A 24060-nucleotide genomic window follows, 5' to 3' on the forward strand; every position below is an offset into this window, starting at 1 on the left:
CCGGCACTTTTTCTTTTTTTTTTTTAAGCGGCAACTTTTTTTACTTACTTTTGCTGACGCAAGGACTCGTGCTTTAGGTGCGAGGAAACGCGATCCACTTACAGGCGAAAAAGGCCACCGAAAAACAGCGTCTCTCAACGTGAATTTGTTCGCGCACAACAAAGTAGCAGCAGATGCAAGGAAGTCTTGCATATTCTTCTGTTTCGTTGTTAACCCTAGCTCTACCACTGACAAGTGTAATCGTCGTGAGGCCTCATTTATTGTGAGCATCTGGTGCACTTTTCATTTTTCTGCGGTACAGAAACGGTTAAACAGTTCGTTATCTCGATACATGAATACATAAAGATACACATGAACCTGAGGTGTGCTGTCCATTTCATTGTGGATATCACGTGGTCGTACAGCTTTTAATTGCGACATGCCCATGCTTCACACTTTCATATATCGGAGGACTCTCGTTTGAGAACAAGCGTGTTGTTCTAGGCTCCTTAATGACGCGCAATGAAATGTCAATACACAGTCCTTTGAAGTGGTTTGCCGCGCACATGCAGGTACTTGTCACACACGAACAAATTGGCAAATTGACAACTGCTTAATGCGGATTCCTAGCTTGCTTCTTGCTTCTGCAAGTTCGCAATACCACTCAATAGAATATTGATAGCTGTTCTTGTAAAGGTGGCTATATTGAGACATTTGTAGTTTCCGATGTAGACAAAAGTACTTGGCCATGGCCAAGCCGTCAAACGGGCAGCTTTGTACTGTCTGTAGCAACGATACCAGTAAACGTTCTGCGAGACATCTTTGTGATTACTGTGTTCAGTGGAAAGTGTGCTGTTTCGTCGGGTTTTTTTTTTCTCGCGCAGGCTTTCTTAACAGTCCTCTGATGCCAGACGTCTAACGTAATGTATATTGTGCGTGGGCTGCATTCTTTTTGTTTGCCTTGTTTTCAGGCATAGAGAGCTGCGTCTGATATCTTTACGTTAGAGTAATTGTTTTTCATTTATTGTACCTCTTCACCAGCATGCCATTATTCATTGTGGCTACATACCTGTCATGTCCGTTGTCATTGTGTCGAAGGAGCAGTCACCTCGTCTAGCTACTAATTCTACTAAATGTTAATCAATGCTCCTTTCCCTTGACGTAAAAGAAAAACATAAAGGTATTGAATTGAATGGACCTTGGCTCGCTTCTGCCACAGGAAATTTTCTTGACAGCCTGAACCTTCTGTGCGAGTTGTCGATGAAAAGGCTATAGAATAAACGTGGAAAATCTTGCGAAGTGTTTTTTTTTTCGAGGCTAAGGGCATTAATCGCTCCTTACGCAGGCAGGAATCTGTCTGGCACGGTCAAGCCTCCAAACTGGCCGCTGCCCGTGGACCAGCTGCCCGGAGGCCTGCAGAACGAGGCGTTCATAGTGTGGATGCGTACGGCGGCGCTGCCATCGCTACGAAAGCTGTACGGTCGCATCGCCAGCACGGGCGAGTTCACTCGGGTGATGCCTCGAGGGGAGTACTACCTCGAGGTGCACTACCGTATCCTTTGGCTCGTGTCTTCACTCGGAGCCAGTGTGTTTGGCTTCCGCAGCAGCGTCTGGTAACGCAATGGTGGTGGTGAAAAACTTTTAGTGGTCTTACAAAGAGTGCAAGGAGGTATGCGCGGGACGACCCTGAAGGGGCCGCCCCTAACAAACACTAGGTGGAGTCCCTAGTACGGGACCCCAGTGGCGGTATAGCCGCCGTCTGAGCGCGCTCAACTAGGGCCTTTTGGGCCCGTAGGTCTGAGCAGCCAAGCAGGGCAGCGTCCCAGTCCTCCCGGGTTGGGTTGGGTATAAGTGGGGTAGTAACGCGTAGGCGACTGGCCCTGGCACTACGGAGCCGGCTTTGTTTTACAGCGATTGTTCTTCACTCGCGTGCTTGTCAAAGAACTGTCGTTGTGTGCCCCATTAAATGTTCGATGCGTACGGAAACGCCCTGCGAGTTTATGTCGGGCCAAAGACGCAGGAATGGAGCGGGTCAATAGTCGCCCACCTCACCACTGTTCTTATTTTGCATTCATTTCACCTCGCTCTGGAAAAACCCACCTCTCCGCACAATTACGCCCGCGACAAACATCGTGCTCGTGACACCTCTGCTTCGACGTCTAGCAGTGCGCATCTGTTTGAACTGCTTTTTGCATTTCCGTAATGTCTTAGGGACGGAGTAGTGCCTCAAACACTGCATGACTGTAAAGTTGTGGGACTTCTGCTGTGCATAAGCACCAAAATTTCGTTTCCAGGTACCAGGTCGCGGGATCAAATCCTGGCCACGGATGCCACGTTTCGATGGGGCGAAAGCCAAAAAACGTCCCTGTGGCATGCATTGGGTGCACGTAAAAGATCTCCAAGTGGTCAAAAATTATCCCTAGTCCACTACTGCGGCACGCCTCCCAATCAGATCGCGGTTCTGAAACGCAAACCTCCAGAATTTAATTTTTTGAAACATTTCATGAGACCCCACTTTGCATATGATGATAATAAAGATACCCGTATGCGTCGAATACAGTTGTGTAGCTCACAATAGTAGCAAACTGGCCGAGTACGTACTACTTCATGTTAATATAGTGTGTAAGGTAGAGGAAATGAAGAGTATACCCGTGTGGCGCCGGCGCATTGTTTTGTATGTTTGTTTTGTACCTGTCCTTTGTTTTTTCAGTAGATGCTCAGTACACTTAGAAAACTACACTCTTAAAATTGAATAAGGGTGTACATCAGTCTATAACTCACACCCTTATACTTCAAAAGGGTGTGAGGGTGGGAATTATAGATATATTTGCACTTCTTTTTTACCTTTAAAGAAATTACTCTCTTAACATTGAATAAGGGTGTACATCAGGTCTATAACTCCCGCCCTTACACCCAAAAGGGGTGTAAAGGTGTGAGTAATAGATTTATTTAAACTTTTTTTTTACTTTTAGGGTTGTAACTTATTTGACAGTGTAGCAGCCGGCGCGTGTATTCTGCAAGTGTCCCTTCTTCACATCGTCCCTCGTTCTAAGCGCCTTTTCGAAGAAAGTTTTAACGCATTTTATCAATTGCTTGACGAAACGTTTGCTTCACAGAGATTCCAATATGTACGTGGATCCGAATATACTTTTATTTCCCCGATTGCCTTAAAGAAAGCCTCCGGGTAAAACATTCGGAGTTCGGTTCAATGATGATAGCACCAGCGACGTACAGGCTAAGCCACGACTCGATATTTTTTCCGGCGATATGCTCTCGACGCTTTCCTGAACTCATCGGCTAGGGTACCCGGTGACCGTGTTCGGCGGCACCAAGCGGCTGATCCTGTCCAACGCGTCGTGGATGGGGTCGCGCAACCCCTTCATCGCGATCGCCTACGTTTGCGTCGGGTGCCTGTGCGTGGCGCTAGGCCTCGCGTTCATCGCCATCAACCGCAGATTCAGCAGCATGTGAGTAGCCGCGACGACGACGTCTCTTATCAATACTTCTTTTCGGGCGAGTTGGTTCATCTTGAAACATATGGGTATGACAGCGCGAACAGACGACCACAAGAAAGGAGACACGTACATAGCATAGTGCAAACAGACGACCACAAGAAGGGAGACACGTACATAGCGCAAACAGACGACCACACGAAGGGAGACACGTACATAACGCTAACAGATGACCACAAGGAGGGAGACACGTACACACAAGCGCTTGTGTGTACGTGTCTCCTTTCTTGTGGTCGTCTATTTGCGCTGGAATACGTTTCAAGACGTTTCTTATACGGCTGTCGCACGGCGCACGTTCGATGGTGATCGAGCCCGATTCGGATCGAAATTCTCGGAAGCACGATTGGCTCCTTTGCGCAGACTACAAGAGAGAGCCAATCGAGGTCGAGAATTACGTCCTTGATAGCGGGCTCCATCGCGATCGTAAGTGGCCGCTTGACACCGGTACTACGCTACGCATCGTTAAGTCACCGCTTCAGCGCATTGGAGCTTGCCGGATCCGTCATTAGATGGATACGGTTACTATAGCGCTTGTTTCACATAACTTGAGCGGAGGTGATATCGAAAAGCGGCAGACTTTAGTTGGACGAAACAAACGACCTATTATTTTTGCTTCATGTGGCGCTCCTAAGAACGTTTGTTTACTATACCGCCTAATTAGTTAACTAATATGAATTACACAAAAATATTATTAAGGGTCAACTGCATTTCCTTACGTTGCAGAAGGGGTTTCAGAACCAACCGACCAATTTTGTTGTGGTAACTTACATCATGTGTGTTGCTTTTTTTTTCCTGGCATTTAATGAAAGCCCGCGAAATGTAAAAAAGAAACATCCCTGTGCTCATGCGCTATCGTACTGTAGCGCTCTGAGCCGTGCCTCAAGCGAACGAAGGATTAAAAGAAAATAGAACAAAATTAACCTTAGACATGGATTACAACCACCGGTATAAACGGTATCTTTGTTTTTTAGTCCTTGGCTCAAGTTAAAGAAACCCGGGTATAACCCTGTCACGAACCAATACAAACATTGGTTCGTGAAGCCTAGTGCGTGTCATATGTGCCTCCAAGATGTCTAGTCGCGCAAACTCTTACTTGCGATAGCAATGGCTGCTACTTCGAGCGAGTGCAAAGCTTGCCGATCTATGACCTGGTCCTCTGGTTAATGTTTGCCACCGCCGCCGCTGTCGCTTTGCAGCAAGTTCCCGATGCCCGAGATCTCGGACTTCTGCGAGAAACGGCACGTGTGGAGGGCGCGAAAGCCGTCGCTGCTGCCGCTGCCCCAGACCCGCTCAGGCAGCACGGCCGGACGGCCGCCGAGCAAGACGAGCGTCCGCTGACGACGACGCTCTTGCCGGGTCGCCCCCTGGTGCGTCGGCGATGCGGTACGTTGCCATGGAACCTCTGTGCCTGACACCGCGTAACTGTGCGCGTTTGTAGCTCTAGCAATCACATATTGGACACTCGAGGCACCCTCGGCGCCGCCGTGCTGTCCCGCTATCAACAAAGCATGCTCGACTCGAGCGTGGAGGGTTGAAAGCCATCCAGAGACACACAGTGCTTTCGGTGGCAAAGGAACGAGCTGTCCGGCTACCTGCACCGTATCCTTAGGCCACTTGCAGGACTCGCGCCCATTTTCGTCAAATACTGCGCTCAGTTCATTGAGCAAATAAGAAGCGCCTGCATTGACGATGACGAAGTGATGATCCCCTTTGGCGTAAAGTCAATGTTTACGTGCGTGCCTATTGACTATGCGGTCGAGTGCTGCAGGAAATTTCTCGAGGCTGACTCTTCTTTGCACGAACGCACGCCATTCGAAACCCACGAAATTCGCCGCCTTCTAAAATTTTGCCTTGAGAGTACTTACTTCGTCTTTAACAAGGAGTATTACAAGCAAGTATTCGGCACAGAGATGGGAGCCTCTGTGTCCGTCGTTCGCACCAAGATTGCTCTCGAGGATCTGGAAATTGCCGCCTTTTCTTCATTCGGGACGCAACCAAAGCTCTTTCTAAGATGCATGGACGACTGCTAGCTTCTGCATTATCCCTCGCCGGCACTCAACACATTTCCTGGAACCCCTAAATTCCTTCAAGCCGAGTATACAGTTCACGGCTGAAGAGGAAACCAATGGGCGAATTCCCTTCCTGGATGTCCTCGTAGAGAGGACTTCAAGCGGCTTGAGGAATAGTGTGTAAAGAAAGCCAACGCACACGGGAAAGTACCTGAGCTTCGACTCGGCGCACCCAATTGGGCAAAAGCGATCCGTCGCAGCAGCACTCTCTTCCCGGGCATCCCGCGTCTGCTCCAGCCTCACGAAACGTAAGCAAGAGCTACAGGTTGCGAAAAGGGACCTGTTGAAGAATGGTTACCCCCGACAACTGCTCAGAACGCAGTAGCGCAAATCAGCGAAGCCCCGCCGTGAAACGGCGATAGAAACAGTGAAGCGCGCGGAGGTACCCTACACAGCGGGAACAAGCAAAGCCCTTGCACGAATTTTTAAGGGCTACGGTGTTAAAATCGCCCACGTGCCTTCCCGAAAACTTGGCCAACAGTTGGTTCGCGCAAAAGACTCCTTGACTACCCGTGAGTGTTCTACAAGATACCATGCAAGGAGTGTGACGTGTCGTACATCGGCGAGAGCGGAAATATTAAACGGCGCTTGAAACAACACATAACGAAGTCTCCAAGGGCCACACAACCGCGAACGCCATGGCGGAACATCACAAACTAACCGGACACAGCATTGACTGGGACTTGACAGCCATCATCAGAAAGGAGAAACACTTATCTGCCCGTGTGCTTTTAGAATCATTTTGCATTCAATCAACTACACGCACGATAAACAGGACGCGGGGTTACCTTTCTGAGATATACACCCGCGCGCTGCGCCACCTCACCCATAAATAGCTGCGCGCCCAGGCTTAGATCTTCATTGGGATCAAGGGACCCGTACGGTGCCCGCAACGGCGTTCTTTATTTTTCTTTTATTCTTGGCGAGTGCAAGTTTTCTTGGCGCCAATATGTTTCCTCGCCAGACGAGTTTTCGTCGAACACTTGACTATGTCAGCCCTTCATGAACGATAGTTCGGGCCTCGTCACACCCATCGGTGTGATTTTCTTTTTCTAACTATGCTGGCACCGCCATCCGACCACCGTCCTTATGGGTACGACCTGAACACATTGCCCCTTCCGCTACCGGAACGATACACCAACCGCAGTCAATGAGTTGACCAGCAGCTTGGCCAGCTAGGCCGTTATCGCGGCTTACGTTCTCACAGCTCAATCTGCCTCTAGCGCTCTGTCCTGTCACACTTTTTTTCGTTAGTCTTGCTCGCGCTAGTAACTACGTCACAGCATGTGCAACCTGCCGGCCAGCATGACATTGCCTAGTGTCGCCGAATCGTAATGCACGCTTGAATTTCACGTTAATCTTCGAAGCCGCGAAACGTGATACGGTGATGTGGCTGTGCAGAAATTAAGAAAGCACGTAACAGAACCTGAAGTGGTCAAAATGAGGCGCCCCACTAAGGCGCGCCTCATAAACAGATCGTGGGGTTAAATAATTAGTAAAAATAATAACAATAACAAAATTTATTTCCCATCAAGGCACGTCCATCATCAGCCCAATTTAAGTCATTGTAGGACGGAGGCCTCTCCCAAAGATTTCTAATTACCCCTGTCTTGCGCTGATCTCATCAACCCACCTAATTTTCTACAATCCTCGACTTCGTTCCTTCCCACTCATTCCGTGATCCCATGGTTCATCGGTTATCTGCCCCACGCATTACATGGCCTGCCAAGCTCCATATTTTTTTCTCTTAACGTGAAATAGAAAAGTTCGGCAGGTGTTACACTCTCGTAACAAGAAGGTGGAAGCCAGCTGTACATTTGGTAACACATGAAGTTATGCAGTCGGGGTTAGACTTCTTTGTCAGACGCATCGGTAGTGCAGTGAGTCATGCAATCCAGTCTGGACTTCTTTGCAAGGCATAACGAGCCGCAATGGGAAGTGCACGTGAGGCACTAAGGCGACGTCCTCACTATGGCGCAGTGGCACACGCTTCGTTCACAGTGGCGTACTTATGCCGCCGTCCTCGAAGCCACAGTAGCGTCCACGCTCCTCCATCGCTCGCCGCCGACAACCGCCGCAGCAGCAGCTTCTCCGACTGTGACGTCAATGCGCAGAGCGTGCGCTCCCGCTTTTCTGCGCAACAGCGCCTGGCGCGACCAGCTGTCACTAAACCTAAAATTCGACAGACACTTCAGACTACTTACGCGTGGGAATGCGAAAGCATTACCCCGTTTGTAGACATCGGAACGTCATCAACGCACTCAACTTTATGAACTCATGACGTGGTGCCACCTCCGCCGCGACATCACGTGCGCCCAATGACGTACGCTGTGAGGGAGATGGCTGCGGTGTGGCGTGTGCAATCGAGCGCGCACTAGGCACACCTTCAATTATCCAGAACCGTGGAGCAGTCGTGGCTTCTGAGAAACGTGCTCGTTTCGCACTCCAGAGACCTGGCTTCGATTCCCATCCAGACCGAACTGCATCGGAATTTTTTTTTTCGAAGCTACTAAGTTACTTTGTTTACCGGAATCGCCTTGAGAAGGGTGACGTCAGTCCGAGTGTTCTTGAAGTGTTTTACGGCGTCGGCAATTTTTCGTCACGGCGCGGTTTCACAAAGGTCACCGCAAACATAGACACCTAATTCCCCTCTTTGCGTAGTCCTTAACTTGCTCTCGGCCTTCTTTGTTAACCTCTATATTTCTGTAGCATGTTTTAGCAAGGGTGAATGCAGTTATTGTGCACTTTTCAAAGAAAATAGTAAGCTCCTCTAGCAGCCGTCACCTTCTTCACCGGCTGTCTTTTATATATGGTGCTCCGGCGCCCGTGTCTCGTGCCTCGTGGTGCGAGCTGTGAAATTAGAAACAAAGAGGGAAGGAACGAAGAATAAAAGAGAGCTTCTTCTGCTCTTGATATTGATCCGTACGGTTATCAAGTCTTTCGTTCGCCGACTCATTGTTGCAGTGGACCTAACCTTGGTCCCTGTACTCTCCCAGTCAGGATTTGGCAGTGTCTGCGTATGAACTTCAACTCATTTTTATTCTTCTGTAAGTATTCTTTCCGTGATCAGTGGACCCTGTAAGTAATTCACCTAGATAAACGTACTCCTGCACTGGTTCTAGAGGTTGACTGGCAATCACAAATTTCTTTTTCCTTGCCAGGCTATTGAACATTACCTTTGTCTTTTGCACATTAATCTTCAACCCCACTCTTGCACTTTCTCAGTTAAGGTATTTAATCATTTGTCCTGTTCTGCAACACGGGAGATCAGTTGCAACAACGTTACCTGCAAACCGAAGGTTGTTGAGATATTTGCCGTTTTCCACACCCCAAGCCTTCTTAGTCTACTAGCTTGAATACTTCTAAGTATGCAGTGAATAGCGTTAGGGAGATTGCGTCTCCTGGCCAGATCCATATCTGATAGGGGATTTTCCGCTTTTCTTGTGGCGAACTAGGGTAAGTGTAGAATCTTTGTTGATATTACCCAATTTATTCGCGTATGCCTCCCGTGCTCCTTGATTCTGCTATTCCTCCATGACTACTGGTATCTCTACTGAAGAAAATGCATTTTCATAATCTGAAATGCCACATATAGGCGTTGATTGTACGTCGCAAATTTCCCAATTACTTTATTGACGACATGAATGTGATCCATTGTGGAATATCCCTTCCTCCAGCCAGCCTCATGAATTGATTGAAGTTGACAGAAGTCAAGCGTTGCCCTGATTCTATTTGAAGTCATCTTGGTGAATACTTTGTACAATATTGAAAGCAAGCTAATGAACCTAAAATTCAATTTTTAATGTCTCCCTCCTTATTGATTAATATATCGTTCGCATTACTCGAGCTCTCTCTGGTACACTTGAAATCTTAAGGCAGTGCGTATGGTTCATGGAAAGAGTAATAGTGAAAAGCCAGATACGCTTGGCGTGGGGCTCACCTTTTACAACAGGAAAAAGATGGAAAATGACACCTTTTACATTCCCAATAACACAGAGCGTGTCTTTATTCGAAATTCGAAGAAAGCAATAGGAGGCACTAGCCATTCGGCCTCGAACAAGTCATACACACCTTGTAAGGATTGGGGTCTGGCATGAAATAGATTGTAGCTGGCCCATGCCGTCGTCCAACTCATCCATGCTGAGGACGTTGTTGAAGGGAGAGGCTTGTTCTCATCGAGAACGAGGAATATGGGATTTATTTACAATATCTACATGAAGGCTGGAGAACGTTACAGTTCATCAGTCTAGCATTACTGAAAGAGAATGCACACCGAATCACCTGACAACGGCTGCTTGAATACACTCTGTCCTCCCTAGATCCCTAGGTGAGGTAAAACGGCCGTTCGACCTTCGACCAATGGGAGCGTCCAAAGTCATCGTAGCCGACCCGCCTTTGAGGGGGAGGGTCTTCACATTGACTTCCGCACAGGTTTTACTGAACACACCGAGGTGAGTGGGTTCTCGCAGACAGAGGTGTTGACCCGAGCAGGCGGCTCTTTGACCCCAGAGCTGACCCCGCAGACAGTGGCCGCCGCGGCTGTCCATTCACTGACGTCTTCTGGGGCCCGTGAGACCGCACCGCAAAACACTTTCTTCCAGGAGTTCTCCCGCTCCAAACAAACCGTGAAGGCGACGGCGAATCCACTAACAATACTTGGTCTGCCTACCGCGTCCAGACATGCCGGCGCCGTACGGCTGTTGACGCTGCGCATTGCCGTCTTTACAAAGCGAGTCGTCGCAGCGGGGTGGGAAGGCTTCGGAGGTCATTTCTCCGAAGATCGCCAGCCCCCGCAGGCCGATCGTAACAACCTACAAGAGGTACATATGCAAAGCAGGCAGGATTTAATCAGCAAGAAAACTAAGTTTTAGCACGTAAGACCCCACAAACTTTCTTTAATACAAATATAAGGCGACTTTATTCGTAACGTTACCTATAGCTACGCATTTGCATACTCAGCATTAGATTAAAAAAATTTCCAAGTAGATACCACCCCGCATTACCATTAGCAAAATTGCCCAGTTCATGCGGGGCCCCCCTTATCTCGCAATTCCGTCCATGAAACGTACACATGACGTGTTCGTCCTGTAAGTGTCCGTCTCCCTGCCACGCAGGCTAGAATAAAGTGAGTCCCGATGCAACAGCGCGCACGGGATGACTCCATGCTTCCGCGAGGCCTCTCGGGAGACCATCGAGCTGTACGAGCCGTCCAAGCTGCCAAGGTCTCCCTCAATGCGAGAGTCGGCTCGCATCCTCGATCATAGCATTTGGCTTATCTGCATTCGACCTTTCCTTAGCGAAGAACTAAGGCTTTCGAGGGAACTTAGTTTACACGCCTGAAACGAATATTTTCGTGGGGTATATATATGCTTACCGTTTTTTTTTTTTGTTCTTTTCTTTAGAAAATCAATCTGTGCCTGTTCGATCATTTATCGCGTAAATTAGATTCTGCGCATGCGCGGGGAGTGATATATGCGAAGAGCCGGCGCTTTCGAGCAAACTTATATTCCACTTCCGGCCACCACAGTGAATGGTCGTGTAAGAATGTGCTCCCTCGCAGCGGTTACAGCGGCCAATGGCCGCGGAATCAGGTCTCGTGAAAAGCCGGCTGAGAATTATCAGGTTGTTTTGCCGCATCTGCCCACAGGTGATTCTGTTTTGAATGCCGTTTTTTTTGCACGATTGCCTAAAGGAAAGGCCTATGGTTTAGAGCATTTCCGCGACGCTGTCGCCCGTCTTTCACTACTGCCGGAGATGGTTGCCCTCGGGGCATGCCAAATGAATCCTGCGGGCAGTGAGGTTCAAGGACGAGGAAGGAAAGAAGATAGCGGCTGCAGACACCTTCGATGTCAAGAACGAGCTCTGCATGGTTATAGATCCCTGAGACCGAGGCGTACGTGTGAAGCTCTACTGGCTACTTCATGGCGTACCGGACGACGATGTGCGAACGGCTCTGGCGGCCTTCGGAAAGGTGACTGAAATCACCAGAGAAAAATGGAGGGTGAATGGCTGGATTGATAAAGGGTCGAAAACGCGCTCCGTAAAGTTGAAGTTGAAAGTGAGCGTTGCGGTAGAGGATTTGCCCCGTCAAGTGCGCGTCGATGAATACGTCGCACTCGTCCACGCTCCAGGCAGCCTCCGGTGCCGAGGCATCGGTCACATACGTCGCGAGTGCCGTGTTCCATGTTCCACGTTATTAATAGGCTGTGTCGTCGTTACAGCTACGACGAGACGCTGTGCGTGCGCTCTTAGGCCAGCGAAGCAGGCCTGGTCCGAAGGGATTGGGTTTCCGTGCACGTGATGGACGCAGAAGAGGCTACCAGAGGACATGGCGAAGAAGTAAAGATGGAGACAGCAGTGCCTCGGCACACCCCAGGCGAAGACTCCAAGGAACCGAGTCGCGAGGAAGACCCTGGGCTTCTGGCCCCCGTAGGGAGCCTAAACGCACCGAAAGAAGAATCAAGCAGCACCCAAGACCTCACCAGCGATACTTTTCCTGGCAACACTAAAGCCACAGAGGAAATTTCTACCTATCTCGACATGGCAGCGTCTGGCAGCGGACCTGCAAAGAGGACACGAGAGGAAACTGGACACACCTCACCAAGAGGTGATGGGACAAGCACAGGAGAACTTCCCACAAAAGCTGCAATGCCCAGACGGCAGTCTTTCAAGCCAACTCCAGACCTTGCGGCAGCCCGACGGACTATTTGAACACCGCCGCCTTCTCAGCGGCGGCGTTTTCTTTTTCTTGCTTTCCCTTGTACAATCCCGCTCAGTCCGCGGGGTACTCGCGCGCGTTAATATCCTGGAACGGAAGCGTATATGCAAACAACTTGAAGTAAAAATTGAAGTAAAAACTTGAGGTAAAAATTGTTTGAAGTAAAAATGAGAGTAAAATATTGGCAATAAACCCAACTTCTTGTGGCAGTAAACTTTAAAAATGCCTTGCGTATCCCAATCTTTAAGTCAAGAGGTCTATCTGCGCGAAGACGGCAATGCCAACTAAGTCGCATTCTCTTAGAAAATGATATGGACTTGTTAGTGGTCCAAAAGACCGAAATCCAGAGTGAGGAACTTGCTGATAAAATGGTTGAAGTCTTCCGTAGCTGATATAATGTATGCGTGAGTCGTGCAGTTGGTAGGTCCGGTGGTTGTGGTATCTTTATTCGAAAAAGCATTGGCGTCATTGAATGAGTGTCTGGTAGTAGAAATGGCCGGTTAGTGTTTTGCAATTTTGTTTTTGCTGAAATTGCCTGGCGTGTTGTTTGTGTCTATGCACCGAATCGAATCAATGAGTTGAAAGCTTGTTTCCATACCGTGCGACCTTGTCTAGAAATCGAAAGGAGTGTTTTGCTGCTTGGTGACTTCAATTGCGTATGTCGACCTGAAGATCGATACAATAACAGAAATATTGCGATAAAAGGGCAGAAGTATTACGCGTGATGATCGATGAGAATGAACTCGAAGATCTTGGCTTAGTGTTGACGCATGAGACCCAAGCAAAATACACTCACTTTCAAAATGTGTGTCATGCTAGATTGGACCGAATTTGTGTGCCTGTTGAGTATGTACCTTTGTGTTCCCAGTACCATACGCAGCATGTTAGCTTTAGAGATCACTGTTTAGTCATGGTTACCATATGCGCAAAGAAAAAAGTGTCGAAGTTCAACTGGGAGTTGTGGAAATTGAACAGGAAATTACAGCAAAAGGAGATTTTTGCTGCAAAGATAAAAGAATATATAATAATTATGCAGTGGAATCAAACATGTAATCTTATACCGGTGTGGGAACAGTTCAAATGGGACTTTAAAGTCGCCGCTTTGGAAAGAGCAAGCATTTTAAGACAAAGAAAAACAGCAAGAAAAGGAGCTGCATAGCGCGCCAGATTACATGGTTATCGCAGAGAATGCTAAGCCCGGGCTGTTCGTGACAGAAATAAAAGAAGTAAAGGCGAAGGTTGAGATAACAGAAGCAGAAAAGTATCACGGCGCAATGATAAGGTCGAGGTGCGAGCCGTTGTGGTTGGGTGAGACGCTCCCGAAGCGCTTGCTCAGCGGTGAGGAGAAACATGCAATGTCGAAAGAAATTAACAGTCAGTTTTAGAAACGACGTTACTCGAGAGAGTGAAATATTAGAGCTTGCCTTTGTTGAATATTGCAGAAAACTTTTCGGTCATAAAGCATGCGATACTGAATAGTTTCGATGTGTTTTTCTGCCGCACTTGCCTAGTCTTGATGACGAGACAAAAGAGTCACATGAAAGGCCAATAACCGTCGCAGAAGTTGAGCAGGCGATAGACGATCTCAGTCCTGGTAAATCACCTGGCCCAGATGGTCTCGGTGCCGCTGTATACAAGTTCTTCAAAAGTGAAAGGGCAGAATCTCTGCACCGACTTATAGAAGATTGTTATGAAAAGAAACTAACACCACCATCCTTTCCTACATCCCACGTCATACTGATTCCGAAAACTAATGACCCGGTGAAACTGCTTTCAGTAGAAGCATACTGACCGTTGAGTTTAGCAAATACTTATTACAAAGTGTTCATGAAAGTTTTGTCTCGCCGTTTACGAAGTGTAATCACGCCTCTTGTAGGTCCACTCAGACCTGTGGAATTAAAGGAAGATCCATTTTTACAAATATCCACGTAGCAAGAACCGTTCTTGAATGCTGCGATGCCATGCAGGATCGAGTTGCTATGCTTCAACTTGATTTGAATAAGGCATTTGAAAGAGTCGTGCACGAAATACTGTGCCTTACACTGAACCACGTCAATGTAGGATCAGTAATTCTGGATGACGGGAAAATGGTGTATGACAAATGTACCGCGAAGCTTGTGATTAACAAGAAACTGAGAGGAAGTATTTGCGTTGAAACATCTGCAAGACAAGGCTGCTTTTGTTTAAAAGTACTTGCGAATCCGAGTATTCGTGGCTACACTTTATTTCAGCAGTGAAGGTAAGGTCTTTACATATGCTGACGATATAGCAGCCTTTTGCGCAGATGAAAAAAGCGTGCGTGAAGTTGTAGAAAAGCCTGAGGATTTTCGCACAGCAACAGGAACTGTAATTAGCTGGCCAAAATGTTTTGGTTTCTGGCATGGCTACTGGGAACACGCTCCAGACACGTTATGCAACATACAATGGAGCAACACTCTTGATAGCTATTTCGGAGTTCCACTAAAACACTATTAGGAAAGCGAGGACTATTGGGCAGATGCAGCAAGAAGAGTTAAATTATAAACAGAAAAATGGGGAGGACAATTTTTCTGTGTTATCAAGAGCTGCGGTTTGTAATATGCTTCTAACTGCTAAGTTTTATTATTTCCTACAGGTCATAAGCATTACTGGAGTATCTGTACAAAGAACTGTGTAGCGTCCTTGCAGTTTATATCTGGGTGTTCACTTGGAAGCACATGAGCCGTTGCAGCCATTTTCATAAAGTCAGGAACGGGTGCTTGGGACTATCCCATTTATTTTCAAGCAGATTGTGACGAGGTTTTTCTTCTTGAGTGAACAGGCTGACGCTTTTGTTCGAACAGTAATCGAAGAGCGATTACAATGCTCCGTGCCAGACTGCGTAGTATCAGTGATTTTTTTTAGACCAGCAGTCTTATCTCGCTACCTACGAGAAGTTGTATCCTCTGTGCAGATTTGTAGGGCAAGAGTCTCCCACAGGTACCAAAGGAATGTGGCACGTAAGCGTTTATTCAAAGACCTGCTTGATGTTCTTTTGCCGATTCCTGTGTACCATGGGTTGTACCAGCTAGGCCCTGAGCGTCACGTCCTCAAGCGTATTAAGCGAATGCCGGTGAAACCATCAATGAAATCTTCCTTTTTCCTACTGCATAGCGGTACACTCCCTGTGAAGCCATGGTTACAGAGAAAATGTCTCTTCGTGCTATGGTCTGACAGTTGCCCAATTTGTAGAAAACTGGAAACAATTCAACATGTTTTTGTTGATTGCCATGACGCCATGTTCCTATGGGATGTACTTCCAAACACTTTAAGAAAAGACCTGCCTTCAAGCCTTTTCGGAATTCGGTACTTACCTCGTGCTGAACCAGAGGGTATGCCCAGTGATATGTTCATGGCGATGTGCATACACATCTGGCGAACAAGAATGGACGTCAGAAATGCGCATTTGAATGCACAATCTGCAAAATACTATTACTAGAAGCTGTTGTCTATATACGAGATTTTTATAAAGCACTATATGATCCTCCGCAATGGATTACTGTTTTTGATCAATTGGCCGAAATTAAGCCATCTTGGGACATATGAACTAGTGGAATGGTCAGGGATTTTGATCTATACTTTGTCTGCCATTGTTATTTGTAAAATGTTTATCAAAAGGTAACAAAGAAAAAAAGCTGTGGTTGCTCAGTGGTTATGGTGCTGGACTACAGACCACGAGGTTGCGGGATCGAATCCCGGCCACGGCGGCCACATTTCGATGGGGGCAAAATGCGGAAACACCCTTGTACATAGATTTAGGTGCACGTAAAGGAACCCCAGGTGGCCGAAATTTCTGCAGTCATCCACTACGGCGTGCCTCATAATCAGAAACTGGTTTTGGCACGTAAAACACCATACTTAAATTTTTTAACCTGTTGGAAACCAATATTTTCACGGGCTGTAGACTTACCGTTCTTCCTTTTTTAGCAAAGAAACTTGTGGTTAATCGTTTACTTTTCGCGGGAACCGCCGTCCGGGCGCTTCCGTAGGGAGTAAGATACAAGACGGAGTAGCGCATTCGAGAGAACTTATTTTACCCGTCTCCAACAAACCGCCGAGGTTGCTCAGCGGCTATGGTATTCGGCTGCAGAGCACGAGGTTGCGGGATCGAATCCCACCCACGGCGGCCACATTTCTATGGGGGCAAAATGAGGAAACACCCGTGTACATTGAATTAAGTGCACTTTAAGAACCCCAGGTGGTCCCAATTTGCGGAGTCCTCCGCTACGGCGTGCACCATAATAAGAAATCCGTTTTGGCACTCAAAACCTGTTCGTTTATATTTTTAACCTGTCTTAAACCAGTATTTTCGTGGGCTATAGGCTTAGTGTTTTTTCCATTTTGGGGGGAAAATTATTCTTTGCCTGATCGTTTATTTATCGCGTTAAACGGCCTCTACGCATGCCCGGGAACTGATATATGCGGAGTACCGGCGCTTTCAAGGCACTTTATTTTTCCTCGAAAAAATGATATTTTCATGGGCTATAGGCTTAGTGTTTTTTCCATTTTGGGGGGAAAATTATTCTTTGCCCGATCGTTTATTTATCGCGTTAAACGGCCTCTACGCATGCCCGGGAACTGATATATGCGGAGTACCGGCGCTTTCAAGGCACTTTATTTTTCCTCGAAAAAATCATATTTTCATGGGCTATAGGCTTAGTGTTTTTTCCATTTTGGGGGGAAAATTATTCTTTGCCCGATCGTTTATTTATCGCGTTAAACGGCCTCTACGCATGCCCGGGAACTGATATATGCGGAGTACCGGCGCTTTCAAGGCACTTTATTTTTCCTCGAAAAAATGATATTTTCATGGGCTATAGGCTTAGTGTTTTTTCCATTTTGGGGGGAAAATTATTCTTTGCCTGATCGTTTATTTATCGCGTTAAACGGCCTCTACGCATGCCCGGGAACTGATATATGCGGAGTACCGGCGCTTTCAAGGCACTTTATTTTTCCTCGAAAAAATGATATTTTCATGGGCTATATAGGCTTAGTGTTTTTTCCATTTTGGGGGGAAAATTATTCTTTGCCTGATCGTTTATTTATCGCGTTAAACGGCCTCTACGCATGCCCGGGAACTGATATATGCGGAGTACCGGCGCTTTCAAGGCACTTTATTTTTCCTCGAAAAAATCATATTTTCATGGGCTATAGGCTTAGTGTTTTTTCCATTTTGGGGGGAAAATTATTCTTTGCCCGATCGTTTATTTATCGCGTTAAACGGCCTCTACGCATGCCCGGGAACTGATATATGCGGAGTACCGGCGCTTTCAAGGCACTTTATTTTTCCTCGAAAAAATGATATTTTCATGGGCTATAGGCTTAGTGTTTTTTCCATTTTGGGGGGAAAATTATTCTTTGCCCGATCGTTTATTTATCGCGTTAAACGGCCTCTACGCATGCCCGGGAACTGATATATGCGGAATACCGGTGCTTTCAAGACACTTTATTTTTCCTCGAAAAAATGATATTTTCATGGGCTATAGGCTTAGTGTTTTTTCCATTTTGGGGGGAAAATTATTCTTTGCCCGATCGTTTATTTATCGCGTTAAACGGCCTCTACGCATGCCCGGGAACTGATATATGCGGAGTACCCGCGCTTTCAAGGCACTTTATTTTTCCTCGAAAAAATGATATTTTCATGGGCTATAGGCTTAGTGTTTTTTCCATTTTGGGGGGAAAATTATTCTTTGCCTGATCGTTTATTTATCGCGTTAAACGGCCTCTACGCATGCCCGGGAACTGATATATGCGGAGTGCCGGCGCTTTCAAGGCACTTTATTTTTCCTCGAAAAAATGATATTTTCATGGGCTATATAGGCTTAGTGTTTTTTCCATTTTGGGGGGAAAATTATTCTTTGCCCGATCGTTTATTTATCGCGTTAAACGGCCTCTACACATGCCCGGGAACTGATATATGCGCAGTACCGGAGCTTTCAAGGCACTTTATTTTTCCTCGAAAAAATGATATTTTCATGGGCTATAGGTTTAGTGTTTCTTCCATTTTGGGGGGAAAATTATTCTTTGCCCGATCGTTTATTTATCGCGTTAAACGGCCTCTACGCATGCCCGGGAACTGATATATGCGGAGTACCGGAGCTTTCAAGGCACTTTATTTTTCCTCGAAAAAATGATATTTTCATGGGCTATAGGTTTAGTGTTTTTTCCATTTTGGGGGGAAAATTATTCTTTGCCCGATCGTTTATTTATCGCGTTAAACGGCCTCTACGCATGCCCGGGAACTGATATATGCGGAGTACCGGCGCTTTCAAGGCACTTTATTTTTCCTCGAAAAAATGATATTTTCATGGGCTATAGGCTTAGTGTTTTTTCCATTTTGGGGGGAAAATTATTCTTTGCCCGATCGTTTATTTATCGCGTTAAACGGCCTCTACGCATGCCCGGGGACTGATATATGCGGAGTACCGGAGCTTTCAAGGCACTTTATTTTTCCTCGAAAAAATGATATTTTCATGGGCTATAGGTTTAGTGTTTTTTCCATTTTGGGGGGGAAAATTATTCTTTGCCCGATCGTTTATTTATCGCGTTAAACGGCCTCTACGCATGCCCGGGAACTGATATATGCGGAGTACCGGCGCTTTCAAGGCACTTTATTTTTCCTCGAAAAAATGATATTTTCATGGGCTATAGGCTTAGTGTTTTTTCCATTTTGGGGGGAAAATTATTCTTTGCCCGATCGTTTATTTATCGCGTTAAACGGCCTCTACGCATGCCCGGGAACTGATATATGCGGAGTACCGGCGCTTTCAAGGCACTTTATTTTTCCTCGAAAAAATGATATTTTCATGGGCTATAGGCTGTGTTTTTTCCATTTTGGGGGGAAAATTATTCTTTGCCCGATCGTTTATTTATCGCGTTAAACGGCCTCTACGCATGCCCGGGAACTGATATATGCGGAGTACCGGCGCTTTCAAGGCACTTTATTTTTCCTCGAAAAAATGATATTTTCATGGGCTATAGGCTTAGTGTTTTTTCCATTTTGGGGGGAAAATTATTCTTTGCCCGATCGTTTATTTATCGCGTTAAACGGCCTCTACGCATGCCCGGGAACTGATATATGCGGAGTACCGGCGCTTTCAAGGCACTTTATTTTTCCTCGAAAAAAATCATATTTTCATGGGCTATAGGCTGTGTTTTTTCCATTTTGGGGGGAAAATTATTCTTTGCCCGATCGTTTATTTATCGCGTTAAACGGCCTCTACGCATGCCCGGGAACTGATATATGCGGAGTACCGGCGCTTTCAAGGCACTTTATTTTTCCTCGAAAAAAATCATATTTTCATGGGCTATAGGCTTAGTCTTTTTTTCCATTTTGGGGGGAAAATTATTCTTTGCCTGATCGTTTATTTATCGCGTTAAACGGCCTCTACGCATGCCCGGGAACTGATATATGCGGAATACCGGTGCTTTCAAGACACTTTATTTTTCCTCGAAAACATGATATTTTCATGGGCTATAGGCTTAGTGTTTTTTCCATTTTGGGGGGAAAATTATTCTTTGCCCGATCGTTTATTTATCGCGTTAAACGGCCTCTACGCATGCCCGGGAACTGATATATGCGGAGTACCCGCGCTTTCAAGGCACTTTATTTTTCCTCGAAAAAATGATATTTTCATGGGCTATAGGCTTAGTGTTTTTTCCATTTTGGGGGGAAAATTATTCTTTGCCTGATCGTTTATTTATCGCGTTAAACGGCCTCTACGCATGCCCGGGAACTGATATATGCGGAGTGCCGGCGCTTTCAAGGCACTTTATTTTTCCTCGAAAAAATGATATTTTCATGGGCTATATAGGCTTAGTGTTTTTTCCATTTTGGGGGGAAAATTATTCTTTGCCCGATCGTTTATTTATCGCGTTAAACGGCCTCTACGCATGCCCGGGAACTGATATATGCGCAGTACCGGAGCTTTCAAGGCACTTTATTTTTCCTCGAAAAAATGATATTTTCATGGGCTATAGGTTTAGTGTTTTTTCCATTTTGGGGGGAAAATTATTCTTTGCCCGATCGTTTATTTATCGCGTTAAACGGCCTCTACGCATGCCCGGGAACTGATATATGCGGAGTACCGGAGCTTTCAAGGCACTTTATTTTTCCTCGAAAAAATGATATTTTCATGGGCTATAGGTTTAGTGTTTTTTCCATTTTGGGGGGAAAATTATTCTTTGCCCGATCGTTTATTTATCGCGTTAAACGGCCTCTACGCATGCCCGGGAACTGATATATGCGGAGTACCGGCGCTTTCAAGGCACCTTATTTTTCCTCGAAAAAATGATATTTTCATGGGCTATAGGCTTAGTGTTTTTTCCATTTTGGGGGGAAAATTATTCTTTGCCCGATCGTTTATTTATCGCGTTAAACGGCCTCTACGCATGCCCGGGGACTGATATATGCGGAGTACCGGAGCTTTCAAGGCACTTTATTTTTCCTCGAAAAAATGATATTTTCATGGGCTATAGGTTTAGTGTTTTTTCCATTTTGGGGGGGAAAATTATTCTTTGCCCGATCGTTTATTTATCGCGTTAAACGGCCTCTACGCATGCCCGGGAACTGATATATGCGGAGTACCGGCGCTTTCAAGGCACTTTATTTTTCCTCGAAAAAATGATATTTTCATGGGCTATAGGCTTGTGTTTTTTCCATTTTGGGGGGAAAATTATTCTTTGCCCGATCGTTTATTTATCGCGTTAAACGGCCTCTACGCATGCCCGGGAACTGATATATGCGGAGTACCGGCGCTTTCAAGGCACTTTATTTTTCCTCGAAAAAATGATATTTTCATGGGCTATAGGCTGTGTTTTTTCCATTTTGGGGGGAAAATTATTCTTTGCCCGATCGTTTATTTATCGCGTTAAACGGCCTCTACGCATGCCCGGGAACTGATATATGCGGAGTACCGGCGCTTTCAAGGCACTTTATTTTTCCTCGAAAAAATGATATTTTCATGGGCTATAGGCTTAGTGTTTTTTCCATTTTGGGGGGAAAATTATTCTTTGCCCGATCGTTTATTTATCGCGTTAAACGGCCTCTACGCATGCCCGGGAACTGATATATGCGGAGTACCGGCGCTTTCAAGGCACTTTATTTTTCCTCGAAAAAAATCATATTTTCATGGGCTATAGGCTGTGTTTTTTCCATTTTGGGGGGAAAATTATTCTTTGCCCGATCGTTTATTTATCGCGTTAAACGGCCTCTACGCATGCCCGGGAACTGATATATGCGGAGTACCGGCGCTTTCAAGGCACTTTATTTTTCCTCGAAAAAATGATATTTTCATGGGCTATAGGCTTAGTGTTTTTTCCATTTTGGGGGGAAAATTATTCTTTGCCCGATCGTTTATTTATCGCGTTAAACGGCCTCTACGCATGCCCGGGAACTGATATATGCGGAGTACCGGCGCTTTCAAGGCACTTTATTTTTCCTCGAAAAAAATCATATTTTCATGGGCTATAGGCTTAGTGTTTTTTCCATTTTGGGGGGAAAATTATTCTTTGCCCGATCGTTTATTTATCGCGTTAAACGGCCTCTACGCATGCCCGGGAACTGATATATGCGGAGTACCGGCGCTTTCAAGGCACTTTATTTTTCCTCGAAAAAATGATATTTTCATGGGCTATAGGCTTAGTGTTTTTTCCATTTTGGGGGGAAAATTATTCTTTGCCCGATCGTTTATTTATCGCGTTAAACGGCCTCTACGCATGCCCGGGAACTGATATATGCGGAGTACCGGCGCTTTCAAGGCACTTTATTTTTCCTCGAAAAAATGATATTTTCATGGGCTATAGGCTGTGTTTTTTCCATTTTGGGGGGAAAATTATTCTTTGCCCGATCGTTTATTTATCGCGTTAAACGGCCTCTACGCATGCCCGGGAACTGATATATGCGCAGTACCGGCGCTTTCAAGGCACTTTATTTTTCCTCGAAAAAATGATATTTTCATGGGCTATAGGCTTAGTGTTTTTTCCATTTTGGGGGGAAAATTATTCTTTGCCCGATCGTTTATTTATCGCGTTAAACGGCCTCTACGCATGCCCGGGAACTGATATATGCGGAGTACCGGCGCTTTCAAGGCACTTTATTTTTCCTCGAAAAAAATCATATTTTCATGGGCTATAGGCTTAGTCTTTTTTTCCATTTTGGGGGGAAAATTATTCTTTGCCTGATCGTTTATTTATCGCGTTAAACGGCCTCTACGCATGCCCGGGAACTGATATATGCGGAGTACCGGCGCTTTCAAGGCACTTTATTTTTCCTCGAAAAAATGATATTTTCATGGGCTATAGGCTTAGTGTTTTTTCCATTTTGGGGGGAAAATTATTCTTTGCCCGATCGTTTATTTATCGCGTTAAACGGCCTCTACGCATGCCCGGGAACTGATATATGCGGAGTACCGGCGCTTTCAAGGCACTTTATTTTTCCTCGAAAAAAATCATATTTTCATGGGCTATAGGCTTAGTGTTTTTTCCATTTTGGGGGGAAAATTATTCTTTGCCCGATCGTTTATTTATCGCGTTAAACGGCCTCTACGCATGCCCGGGAACTGATATATGCGGAGTACCCGCGCTTTCAAGGCACTTTATTTTTCCTCGAAAAAATGATATTTTCATGGGCTATAGGCTTAGTGTTTTTTCCATTTTGGGGGGAAAATTATTCTTTGCCTGATCGTTTATTTATCGCGTTAAACGGCCTCTACGCATGCCCGGGAACTGATATATGCGGAGTGCCGGCGCTTTCAAGGCACTTTATTTTTCCTCGAAAAAATGATATTTTCATGGGCTATATAGGCTTAGTGTTTTTTCCATTTTGGGGGGAAAATTATTCTTTGCCCGATCGTTTATTTATCGCGTTAAACGGCCTCTACGCATGCCCGGGAACTGATATATGCGGAGTACCGGAGCTTTCAAGGCACTTTATTTTTCCTCGAAAAAATGATATTTTCATGGGCTATAGGTTTAGTGTTTTTTTCCATTTTGGGGGGAAAATTATTCTTTGCCCGATCGTTTATTTATCGCGTTAAACGGCCTCTACGCATGCCCGGGAACTGATATATGCGGAGTACCGGAGCTTTCAAGGCACTTTATTTTTCCTCGAAAAAATGATATTTTCATGGGCTATAGGTTTAGTGTTTTTTCCATTTTGGGGGGAAAATTATTCTTTGCCCGATCGTTTATTTATCGCGTTAAACGGCCTCTACGCATGCCCGGGAACTGATATATGCGGAGTACCGGCGCTTTCAAGGCACTTTATTTTTCCTCGAAAAAATGATATTTTCATGGGCTATAGGCTTAGTGTTTTTTCCATTTTGGGGGGAAAATTATTCTTTGCCCGATCGTTTATTTATCGCGTTAAACGGCCTCTACGCATGCCCGGGGACTGATATATGCGGAGTACCGGAGCTTTCAAGGCACTTTATTTTTCCTCGAAAAAATGATATTTTCATGGGCTATAGGCTTAGTGTTTTTTCCATTTTGGGGGGAAAATTATTCTTTGCCCGATCGTTTATTTATCGCGTTAAACGGCCTCTACGCATGCCCGGGAACTGATATATGCGGAGTACCGGCGCTTTCAAGGCACTTTATTTTTCCTCGAAAAAATGATATTTTCATGGGCTATAGGCTTAGTGTTTTTTCCATTTTGGGGGGAAAATTATTCTTTGCCCGATCGTTTATTTATCGCGTTAAACGGCCTCTACGCATGCCCGGGAACTGATATATGCGGAGTACCGGCGCTTTCAAGGCACTTTAT

The 24060-nt window shown here is 45.9% G+C and overlaps 1 protein-coding gene across 1 annotated transcript in view; it reads left to right on the forward strand.

The window, feature by feature from the left end:
* The window catches only part of LOC126543686 (cell cycle control protein 50A-like), a 39591-nt gene that overhangs the window by 6347 nt on the left and 9184 nt on the right, over positions 1–24060 (forward strand). Inside the window, exons 6-8 of the mRNA XM_050190793.3 lie at positions 1325–1531; positions 3281–3446; positions 4688–4874. Of these exons, the coding sequence (XP_050046750.2) occupies positions 1325–1531; positions 3281–3446; positions 4688–4829 (515 nt within the window). The 3' untranslated portion in view covers positions 4830–4874. The remainder of the gene's footprint in view (positions 1–1324; positions 1532–3280; positions 3447–4687; positions 4875–24060) is intronic.

The sequence above is a fragment of the Dermacentor andersoni genome, chromosome 10 (assembly GCF_023375885.2).
Source record: "Dermacentor andersoni chromosome 10, qqDerAnde1_hic_scaffold, whole genome shotgun sequence".
Lineage (NCBI taxonomy): Eukaryota > Metazoa > Arthropoda > Arachnida > Ixodida > Ixodidae > Dermacentor > Dermacentor andersoni.